This window comes from Empidonax traillii, unplaced genomic scaffold (assembly GCF_003031625.1).
Source record: "Empidonax traillii isolate 1590-97213 ecotype Southwest subspecies unplaced genomic scaffold, ASM303162v1 scaffold576:size640842, whole genome shotgun sequence".
Classification (NCBI taxonomy): Eukaryota; Metazoa; Chordata; class Aves; order Passeriformes; family Tyrannidae; genus Empidonax; species Empidonax traillii.
Genome location: NW_020955769.1, coordinates 161,722 through 174,248, shown reverse-complemented (window position 1 = coordinate 174,248; position 12,527 = coordinate 161,722). Strand labels below are relative to the sequence as shown.

Genomic DNA, 12,527 nt, shown 5'->3' with positions numbered 1-12,527 from the left:
ACATTAACATTGCTAGTAAAACTGAAAAAAAAACCAAATTAATTTAAACTGTCAATGAATTAATTTAAACATCAATGAAAGTCTTCATAAATACTCATTTACACAGAAAACTGTGCTGCTACCAATACTGCAATAAATACAATAACAATTTCAAAAGTCCAAGCTCAATAGTTTTGGAAAGAAAATTTTATCACATAAACTTATTAATATGCACTGAGGGAGCAAAACTGCTGCATGAAAACTCCCTAAGGCACAGTTAAGATTGATTGTATTTAAATACTATGTACTCATAATTTACTGTAAACATTTTCAAATGTCCAAGTATGTGACATTTTAACTCATAATTTCTACTCTAAAAAGCTTGTTACAGAAATAGTAACACATTACATTTTTCAGTTGCTTTTTTAACTGAAGTTATTTTAAACTCTATTATCCAGATTTTGATGGTATAAAAAGAGTAAGGGTATCTGATAAGTTAATGTGAAAATGAACACATAATCTTAAATCATATGGAAAATTAGTATAAAATATCCCACCACACATACTTAACATCTGAAAAATCTGCTCTCGAGGTCAGAAATAGGACACAGGGCAAGATGCCCACTGACCTGACTCATCAGGGCGCTTGCATTGTTAATGAAAATGCAGCTTGATTAGCCAACTTTGTAATTTGCCATTAACAGAGACAGGATAATTAAACAGAACAGAATACAGATTCAGAAATCAATATTTAATACCCCTTCCATCACTGCTGTTATTCCCCAACACAAATGAGAAAGACAATGATATGAAGAAAAGTAATGAAGCCACTACTTTATTGATCACTAAAGATGTTACTCACAGTTTCTAAAATTTCCAAGATCTTTATTACATCCCCAGTGTAATATGGAAATATTTGTCCTGATCTTACAAATGAAAAACTAGCATGAAAGTATAAAGCAGTAAAAATTGCTTTGTGGTAAAAATCAAAACCCAAATGCAGAATCTGCTGTTTAACAAAAAGATAACTCTTTCTTTCTTTCTTTTAGAAGACATTACAAAGAATAAAATAACTGTTTCCAGTAGCAGCAGCCTGAAAACAATAAATCACACATGGTTTTCCTGTAATTAATCCTACTGTAAAAAATTCTTTTACAACAGTTTAAAGTTGCAATGGTGTTTTTTCTCCAAACATGCTGTATTTTTTATGTGTCATATCTCTATTCCATTGCTTTCTTTCCTTCACTCACTCATTTCTGCCAGTTGAAGAGACTTTGTGTGTGTTCATGTCTTCTTTTCTATAAATTGGATTCTCTATAGAACATAATTTGATCTTTTATTGGTATTTTCAGCTTGATTTTTCATTTTCAACTGTTGGCGTCTTCTGCCATTTTGGAGAGTGAATATTCCTTTTGTGAAATAGAAAACTATGTAAAAGCTTCATCAAATGGAACCATCAGTCTCATCCTCCCAGTTGACACTGAGATGAGAAAGAGCAAATACAGGCCAAGCCCAAGAAGCTTAACTTCGATGTGAGTTGCACAAGCTTCCTTTGAGGACAAAAAGGATTTCGAAAAGTAGTTTACTTTAGGGCTTTCCCACTCATACACTGATTGATAGCTTTAAAAAGTGCTACAGGGAAGATGACTTCATCTTTGTGAACAAAGAATCAAGTTTAACCACTGACAAATTTGCTTTACTATAAAATTTTTAACATCACGTAAATTATTCCACAATTGAGACTGGCCTAGCATTGGTTGAGAGATGGTTTTACAAACTTAAAAAATTGAAAAGTGAATCCACAGAAGTGTGTTACTTGGTTTCACGTATACAATTTGAATATTCATACTGAGTAATTGTGTGGTACAGTGTTTAAGATACACATTGACAAAGCACGACCATTATCTGCTGAGAAACGCTGAGAGAGAGAGAAATGCTTTACACAACAGCAACAAACAACTTCAACAGATGGTCATCACTAATCAACAAACTAAAATAAACCAGAATTCTTACCAATTTAGCATAACATGATTTTCTTTTGTAAAAGCCTGTCTTTATAAATATATATGGCAAGTTTTCACAGTTAATTCTGGCTCTTGGAGTGTAACAGAAATCACAGAAGAGGATCTAAAGAAAAGGAGTATCAAAGACGCCTTTTAAACAGATTTGTCTTATGCAAAACTAACTTTAAAATGCAACTTGCTGTAGAATTATTATATACAATTTGATAATTTAATATTTAGCTGTATCTTTATGTATTGCTGAACTATTTATAATTTTCACCTATGTCAGATCTCATTTATGAGGTGAAAAAGGTTGAAAACAGACCTATAGACAACTTAAGAGTTTAGGAAACTCACAATAAATATGTCAAAATCCAGACTACAAAAATTCTAACCATACTAAAAAAACCCTACTTATTATGTCAAACATGAGAAATATTCTAATCTAGGTCTCTTAAAAAGTTAATTGTTTCTTCTAAACTATGAAGCAAAAAGAAAAGAATATATGACACTTGTTTATAATTCCGGTCCAACAAACTGCACTGGCAGGCTCTCCACATTTCTCAGATACTTCTATACAAGCCATATTGACCCTCTGCACACACTTTTTCAGATAAATACTCATTTTCAGAGGATAAGTTGTCTGGTAGGTTGTCATTGACAGCTTAAACACACACCAGCTTTTTTGCTTTTCCTCAAAGCTGGGTTGGGCTCTTCAGGTTACGGTAATTATAACTGCTATGACAGACAGAAGAAGGAATTTGAGAAGAGAAAAGCTGCTTTGATAAAATTCTTGATGAAAAATGTTATTGATTATTACTGTAGAGAAAGGAGCTTCTGTATCACTAGGAGCACATTTGGAGCCAAAATTAAAAGTATAAGCTTAAGATCAAAAGTATACATAACCTGAAGAGAAGAAAAAAAACCTTTTAAATCAATAAGCACTCCATCCCAGATGAGGCAATAGCTTTCTTGATCCTGTGTAGATGATCTACATAATTCGAAAAATCTCAGGCTACCATATTATCTTAAGAAAAAAATGCCAGATTGAACATGTACTGCAAAAAAAAAAAAAAAAAAAAAAAAAAAAAAAAAAAAAAAAAAAAAAAAAAAAAAAAAAAAAAAAAAAAAAAAAAAAAAAAAAAAAAAAAAAAAAAAAAAAAAAAAAAAAAAAAAAAAAAAAAAAAAAGGGGGGGGGGGATGTTTAAGCACTGATAGAAAGATAAGCAGCACCTACCTATCCACTACAGGAAATCATTTCCTTGCATTTCCGACAGTGAAAAAACAAAGTATGGGAAACATGACAATAAAGACTCCTCAGTATGATCACATCCTACTAGAGTGATTAGCTCTTCTCTCCACCCCCAAAAGCAAACAAAAAAGCAAACTGTACGGCTGCACTGAAAATAGGGTTTTGAAAATAATGTCAGTGAAAAGCCTCAAAGGTCTGGTGCGATATTTCTAAATTGTTTTCATTTAATAATATGTTTCTGTAATACAAACCAAGATAATTTTTACTTATCTCTGGACATTACATTATCACTGTATTACTTACATTATTAGAATCAGGAAAAGATTTTAACATTTCAGTTATCCAGAAATAAAGAAAAGCTAATTTGAATTATGTAGCAAGGTTGGGGGTTTTTGCCTAAACTCAGAAAAATCAGCATATTTGCACAGTTGGAAATAAAATATTTACATAACAGTCAATGCTTTGTGAAGAATGGTATAAACAAAATAACTTATCAACACGTTGCCTGTGCAACCATCTGCAGTTCTCAAATGCGGTAACTAAGGTAAAGATGGATTCAGTTCCACAAGTTTAATCATTCCATTTGCAGGAAGTCCTCTTATAAAGATACTAAGGACTTTGATGAAAAAATTTTCCAATGCTTTTCAGCCTGACTAAAGGCCTTGCCCATCTCCTGCCAGCAGTTCCTAGTCTATGCTTTCCAGTTAGGTCATGTAGCAGGGTTTCATTTTAAGTTAAAACAATGTCCAAAAGCTCCCTTTGGATGTCTGCATGCTTTTTCTGAACACCAACATTCCCTACTGAGGAAAGGGAGAAGACATGTTAAAAAAACACCCCATGCTAACTAAATTAGTTCTGCAGACACTGCTTTCCCCTCAATTTATTTCCAGTACCTAGGACAATGTTTCAACTGCTTTTTCCTCAAGAGTTGATTCCTCACTTGTTTCAACATCTGAAATCAAACTGTATTTGGAATGCCTTTTGGCAAGTTATTGTCCACTGAGATTCCACCAAGCACAGGAAAACTGCAAAATGGGTATCTACTACAGATAAGAATGTCAGAGACCTACTGGTAAAGCTGAAAATGAGACATTGCTGCTTAATCAGTAGCTAATTTCAATGACTTTTCCAGGTGGAAAGAAGAATAAAATTACTGCCCCACCACCAATAGCAAGCACAGTTATCTGAGGCTACCTGATTAAGAACAGAATTAAAGAAAAGTGCCTTGTCTAGACTATACTTCAGAATCAAATCTCTTTGCATATCATTATGTGCAAAATAATTGTGCACAACTACTGGTATTTCTTAGTCTAGAACTGCATTAGTAATGAAACATTTACTCTTTTTGCATTTCTTCAATGTTCAGGCGACAGGCTCTACAATTTAATTTGTCTTCACTCAGGCAGAGGATTACAAATGGTGTAATCATTAGTAGCAAAAACTGCTGAAGCGCCAAACAAGAAACCCACCCAGTATCATCAATGCTTAATAAAAGGAAAGGCAAGTAATTCTCTCTGCACCAATAAATACATTTAATACCTGAGTACACCTTCTAAAGTAAAAATAACTGTAATGCCACACTTCCTACAGCAACGAAGTCCTTTAAGGCATTTAGACATACTGTATCGCTATTAATTCAACATCCTAGTATTAGAAAACCTCAACATTTTCTAATTCTACAAGGATCTTTCAGTTCTCTTAATAAAAAAATGCTTTAGTGACAGAAATTTATGCAGCAGTAATTAATATTTCCTTTTGATAAGTTACATAATTATATATCTCAAAAGGGATAAGATATTAAAATAGTAGTAAATGCCTATAAAAACTAACCTTTTCCCCCTTGTTCGTTATCTTTTCCAAAAGCTGATATTACTGATAACATGGCAATCATTTCAAATTCTAAACTAGTTTGGTGAGCCAAATACTCCCCTAGTCAAAACTCAGCATCATCCAGTGTCAGATGAAACATGAGAAATGAACTGAAAGTTTCCTTCTGATTTTATGTACTATCTCTGTACTTGCCCCTCTATGGCACAAATAGCAAACCAGAATGATTCCGTAAATCTGGGAAGTTTTAATACACAACCAAAGCACACAGTAGGAATAACAGTGTCATCAAAGGAGTTAAGAAGTTAAGTCTTTTAAACTTTTATTATAGTGACATCTTGTGGATATATTTTACTTATTTTGAGATTTCAAAAATTTTCATTTTCTTCTAATTCTTTTAATGCAGTTTTTCAGATTTTGTGGTCTAGGACAAAGTAAAAAGATGAAAATGCAAATCAAAAATGAAAGGATGAAAAAAGGAAGCAGGATAAAACAGGAAACAGCACTACCTGTTCAAAGATCTTTACAAGTATTAACATTCACTGTTACAAGAGGAAGGTGGAATAACTATGAACACAACACATGTTCCTAACTTTGACAGAAAGATGATTACATGAATTTTTTTCTGTGTCCCATCTTCCCTCTAAAGAGTTTTCAGCTCTACATGAAAATTGCTATAGAAGTACAAACAATGAAAATATGACCAAAAGAAATACTAAAAAAATACAGTACCATATTTAAAAAAAAAAAGGGAAAAAAATCTGCCCCGTAATCTCACTCTCTTATTTGCTTTTTCTGCATACTATAGGACTGTTCAATTTTCAAAGGTGGTAGAATAATGTATTCTGACAGCATTTAAAGCAAAAATTAAAAGTCTAAAACACAATCTGTCAATAAAATCCCCATGTATTATACTAACCTTTTTTTTTTTTTTTTTTTTTACTAAAAGCCCTCTAAGTACAGCAACATCCCTCACTTGTAATACTAAGCTTCGACACCAAATAAATAATCTTTGTGGTACAAATTAGCTTGTGTATCTAAATCAGGATTTAGATTTCATAAATAACAAGTAGATCATTTGATGGGTGTGAGAAAGCATAAACAATCTTCTCATCTCCTTTTTATTTTAGTATTTCAGTCTCTGGTTATTGCCCCTCCATTTTTTCCATCTATTAATCTAACAAAGGTTATGGCTGACAAAAGTTACTCTGAATGTATATGCTGGAGCATGCAAGTAGTAACAGGAAGAAAGAATGTAAATAATCTTATCATGTTACTCACTTGACTCTGCCTAATTAGTCTGGATGTTTTGATACATGCTTTGCCAAGTACAAATTATCTTTCATGGGGAGCACAATAATGCCACTAATTCTAACACTACTGCGAATATTTCACAGTGCTCCATATATCAAAAAAATCAAAGTCACGACAGAGACTACAACATACACAACAAATGACTCATTAAGGGGGTTGAGATGGTCTTAATTCACTGTGGTATAAATTATCGGTTTTATTTAACAACTAACTGCTGGAACGGTGCATTTTTTTGCATCCATCTAGTGTGAAAGAGGCACTTGCAGATTTCTACATAGATTTGCTTAAGAGAAAAGTTAAAAGTTTTCAAAGAGAAACAAAACCCCCAGCTGGCATACATGCAAATAGAAGACACACCACATCAATTTTTACACCCGTGGAAATGTTTGAGTAGCTTCTTGAAACTTGGATGAACACATCAGCTCAGCCCTTGACAGCTCTCACATTTTACAACTAATATTTATGGGGAAGGTAACTCAAAAAGGCAACTAACCTTGCCTAATGTTACAGGGCTCATATCCTCTTTATAATCTGTTTGAACAATTGCTCTGGTGTATCAGACACAAACTGGCTGTCCTTCAACAACCTGTACAGAATCTGGCATGTTCTACTCCCTCGCTTTGAAAAATGGTGTGTAAATAAAAACACCCAGCCAGTAATTCTAGCCTCCAATTCTTTGATGCTTCTCAAAATGTCATCCTATATAGTGATGTCATAAAGCACTTTGGGCTAAAATAACCTTTTTTTTTTTTTTTTTTTGTTAATGAAAAAACCCAAATCACCACCTATCTCAAGCCTATACTCCTAAGACACTTAGTCCATGATCTTCTGCTAAAAAAAAAAACCTTTAAAAAAATTTAAAAACTTGCAGCATGGTTCCCGAGGTGGTTCCTTCCAAAAATATTATCTGCATTACTATGGCAAAAAGGGAATAAATGCGAAAACCAACAGCAAGAAGACAGAGCAAAACATGATGCTTGCAACCCACTCCTCTGTACTGTTTGTCCATTAACAAGAAAATTTAGGCACCAGGACTTGCCACACTAACTTGAGTATACAACAGAAACAGCACTGAGCAACATGAAAATGTAACTAGCATTGGATGAAAAAATTATTGATTAACCAAGTGCTAATAAATAGGAGTGATTTGCTGAGTTACATTATAGTCTTTCTCTAAAAATGAGGTAGGCATTTATGTCTTCAAATAAAATAATGGGTTTCTTTTTATTATCTGCTGATAAAACAGGGCACATAAAAAACCAGAAATATATCTGCCCTTTGATAAGCATGCATAACTTAACCACAAAAATATCAAATGTTAAAAGAACAAATTCTCACATAACCTCATATTAGGTCAATTTTAAGTCTGTGCTCACAAGACTGGAGAACACCTAGTTTTTAGGTGACAAAAAAACACTACACATTTTAAGGTTTCTGTCTTATGCATTATAGTATCCTAGAAGTAACCAGTTTAACTCATTTAAATAAACAAAACTACTTTAAAAACATAATCACAAAACAATGAAATCAGAGAAAAAAAAAAGTTTAGTAGTCCTTGCCTAGTTCTTTCTAAACAGAATATTAATTAAAAGACAGACAAATAAAAGTCTCTAACACTAATATGTAAATGTACATAGTCTCCCCTGCTCAAAGTCTCTCTTCTGGAGAGAATTTGGTCCAAATTCCAGATCAAAGCAGAGCCAACCTTCAAGTTACACCTAACTATTTATGTTAATGTGAATAAATAAATAAATAGTTCTTGAAGTGCAACTCCTCAAAAATTTGTCAACAATTTTACAGCTCTAATTACATTTGAAGTTTCTTATTATTTACAGGAAAAACACATAAAAGAGATTACAGAACAGCCTTATTTAAACTACCAAGAATTATTATGTTGACTCAACTCAGAACTTACTTTAAGGTGAGCGCCTTAAGGTTACTGCTCCTTAACAATAAGTACACATAAACTTATGCTACTACATGACTTTTTCATTTGCTCTTCAAAGAAGTTGCACCTCCAAGGAATTCCCCATCACTTTGTGGATATGACAATGAGGAACAGAGATTTATAGAATAGAACATGTTTCCTGTGGATCATGGAGCAGAACAGAAAAAATCTGAGGTATGAGAATGATGCAATAAGGAAATTTCTGCTGTAGTTATCTGGACAATTGTACACTTCCAATGTGTGCTACAATAACACTGCAAGGGGGAGGATCCCAGATGTGCTTGTGCATGCAGAAACTGTATCCCCATGCATATGAAAGCACCACATGAAATGAACTCCCTCCTGATAATCTGCTCCTTCAAAAGAGGGCAAGTCATTCGCAGAAGATTAAGAAATCATTGGAGAGCTAGAAAGTACAAGAGATCCTACTGTGCCAAAAAATGAGTAAGGTATCTTCCAAAACTTTGGAATTATGTTTTCCCCTTCTCTATTCCCTCTCTGCACTTTCAGGCAAGGCTACAAAGAGCCTTCACCGAAACAGAACAATGACACTCTCAAAAGACAGCACACGCACACTCAAATCCAGATGAAGACACCTGGGAGGGGGTTGGCAAACAGATAAACTGTTGCTGAAATAGAATAGTCACTTTTGGACAAGATTTAAATGAGCCGAAGAATGGCAGCTCTTTTGAAAAAATGATTTAGGGAAGTCCCACCACAACAGAGAAGTCCCTGGACATTATCTTGGTAACATGATGCAAGCGAGAAAACCCTGTGCATACTAACAATCCATCCAATTTGAATGAAGCTAAAGTCACACACGGAAAAATACCCCCAGGAAATGCAAAACAACTACCAACTCACGAGACATTTTCTCAGCGCTAGGTGATTTATCACAGACACCTTTAAGCAAAAATTTATCAATACACACACAAACTAAGGGACTGGACCAACCATTTCAGAAAGAGAAAATGGTAACAGTAGAATTAAAAAAGTTACAGGGAAAAGGTGAGAATGTATTTGTTTGTATTGGGAAAAATAAATTCCAAGTCAGTTACATTCAGTATGAACTTTTAGTAAAGGACAGCAAGGTTGAGAAAGATTTATCTGAGGACAAGTGACCCATCAGACCCCTTCCCCATAGACTACAACTGCTTGCCAGCAATCCAGTGCTGCAGAGTAGTAAAGATCAGAGAGAGAGATGTCATTCTTTGGGAAGAAGAAAGCACTTCCCTCCTTAGGGATTCCAAGAGCTGTGCCAAATAAAAACTTTGCGTCTCCAAAACAATCACAGTACACGTAATTTCCTCCTTGGGTCTATAACCCAAAACCTAATGACAACAGTATCTTGGATATCTACAGACTGTGGCCTCTCCCTCAATTCAATTTTTGGATAAAACAGCTTCAATCTGATGATAAGCTTTTCCCAGAATTCCCAGCACCTACAGCTAAAAAAAAATCATCACCTTAATAATGCTTAAACCCATCTAGATATTTTGGGTTACACAAGGCATTGCTCAAACCTCCTTTCACTCTTTGACAACTTTAAAACAGTCTCTCAGTGCATCAGTAAAAAATACATAAAATATATAAAGATACATTTCCACGTTCTATAGTAAGTACGTAAATGCATTATAAACATTTAAGCTGTCAAGGAATAATGTTAACTACTGAGTGGAAAAAAATCATATCAGCTGCAAAAAAGCATGAATATGAGTCAAAAAAAAAAAAAAGTAGATATGAAAGAACCAGGGTAAAAAAATACATTTTATCAACTATATTTACATTAAAAAATCATCCACTAAGATAGAAAATTTTAGGATAGTTGATAAAAGTTGTGTATATAATGCACTTTTAGAAATACATAATGCAGTAGCAAAATCCAGCAACTTATTCTGGTGCCCACATTCTTTATTGTTAGCTGTGCAATGTTACACTGATGAACTAACCTGCAGACACGGGCAGGAAAATACAGGTTCTGCCAGGACCGACAGAGGTACTTGGAGTGATCGATAACCCGAATCCAGTCTAATTCATCCATGGACACCTCAATGTAGTAGGAATAAGACCTATGAATTGTTAAAAAACACTGGTTAGAACATAAGTTGATACATTTTAGGTATTAAATTTTACACTGTCTTCTGGATTTTCAGTTGTGCTGAAGAGATGGCCGTTTATTCCTACCCAGATCCCTATTTTCAAACTAGCTTTGAAAATAACTCTCATGCAGTTCAGACATTTTTAGAATGATTTAAAACATCCTTACATTCACAATCTGCAGTCACTATAAGATACTATTCTCCCTCAAAAAAACGCAATGGAGACTTCCAACTCAATCACAAAAATAATAATTTGTATTCCTTTGGAACGGAATAAAACTAAACCACCAGAGATACAATACTATTTCTACTGCCAAATCAATAAAGAAAAAGCCCAAAACAATAAGCAGATCAAAAATGCAAATTCATTCATTTGAAAAAAGTGCGAATTTACTTTCAGGTAATTCTCACTGATGCTGTTCTTCACTTTTGACCCTTTCAATCCTTTATAATACATTGTTAAGCCTGTCACTACTTCCTTACACACTCCAAAATTACTCCATGAAAAATAAAAAAAAGTCACCAACAAAATCTGTGTCTTCCTTTTTCTTATCAATTATGTTTAACTTATAGCTTGCTGTTAAGAGAAAACAAACCCAAATTAGACCTTAAAAGCCATAGCTAATTCCCTATTATACCTACAACAGTGACACTTACAATGACGTAGAAACTTGACTTGTGGAACAACAAATCATGAAATAAATGTTTTAGCATGTTTTCTTTCTCCTAATGAACTAGTCTGCAACATTCACAGGCTTCAACAGCACCACATCAGCACTTAACATCCTTCCATGCTGATTTCTAAAGAGGAATTGCTCTTCCGGAGTTCTACAGAAATATATCTTGTTAAACACTAATGCCTTTGTTCATATTTCCAATTTTTCTGAGGACTGAGAAGAGTAGGTGTCTGAAGTTGTACTGTTTAAAAACCCTTAAAATGTTAGAGAGCTCTTAATAGCAATTTATGCTATTAACATAAATTGCTACTTGGAGGGGTAATGCAGAGTCTTTAAGGTGTCAATTGGATAATCAGCTTTCACATTCACACCAATCAGATGTGTAATAGTCACAACCCCTACAAATACACTGTGGTTTTGCAAGGTTATTATTACTAGCCTATGCATATTTGACCAAACTAGACTCCAATATTTTAAAGTTTGAGCAGTTTGGATACAAAAGTTACTCAAAGTCTTCTGTGTGGTGAAAATTTAAGAGATTCTCACATCATCATTGCTAGATTAATGTAAACTTGTAACCAATATCATGCTATTTCTTGGTTTCTGAAGGTACCAAACAAAGAAATATTATCTCAAAAATACAGTTCCATTATCATACGCCTTTTATTTTTTTTAAGGCTAGATAGCATCCTTTTAGCAGAGGCAATTTGGACAGCTACTCTGCTAATAACACCTCTAAACTAGAGGTGCAAAACACCTGTTAGCTTATATTTGGTTCTGCTAAGAATATCTCTTAGATCAGAATTTCACAGAGAGAGTTAAAATGAAAGAGTACTTTAAAAAGATGTTCAAGAAGAAGGAACCATGCACTTGTATGTTATTATGTATCCCACGAGAAAGATGTAGGTAAGTGGTAGGCAATTGTTAGACAGAGTGTAGAGAGATTGGAAAAAGCTCTAGAGAAAGCAAGGACAATCTCAGAGCAAGATCCTTAAGGCCTTGGCTGGTAAAACTCTGCATACCTCCAAGGGCTAATATTCATAACCTCTCTGGCCAAACTCTTCCAAAGTTCAACTACCCCATTATGAATTTTCTTCCTACTATTTAACATGAATTTATCTTGTTGCCTTTGTTCACTGCTCTTTGCACTCTCAGCACACAGCTGTAAGAGGAGTCTGGCCCTGCATTCTCTATGTTCTTCCACTGAAGAGATGAGGAGAGCAACAAGTTCTCCCTTTTAAGCCTGCTCCTCTTAAAACAGCAGTTTCTCATGTGCTCAAGCCTTCATCATCTTGGTGTCCTGCTGTACTCACTCCAGAAGGTCAGTCAGTATCTTAATACTGAGGAGCCCAAAAATGGACAAAGTACTCCAAATGCTTCCATTTACATTTCTCTTAAGACAGCTGAGCTACTGGAGGGAAAAAACCC

General features: G+C 34.2%; 1 protein-coding gene across 2 annotated transcripts in view; it reads right to left on the bottom strand.

Moving 5' to 3' along the window:
* The window catches only part of BTBD9 (BTB domain containing 9), a 108,535-nt gene that overhangs the window by 81,810 nt on the left and 14,198 nt on the right, over nt 1-12,527 (bottom strand). For both annotated transcript variants that reach the window (XM_027898071.1, XM_027898072.1), the window contains exon 7: nt 10,273-10,392. In XM_027898071.1, the coding sequence (XP_027753872.1) occupies nt 10,273-10,392 (120 nt within the window). The remainder of the gene's footprint in view (nt 1-10,272; nt 10,393-12,527) is intronic.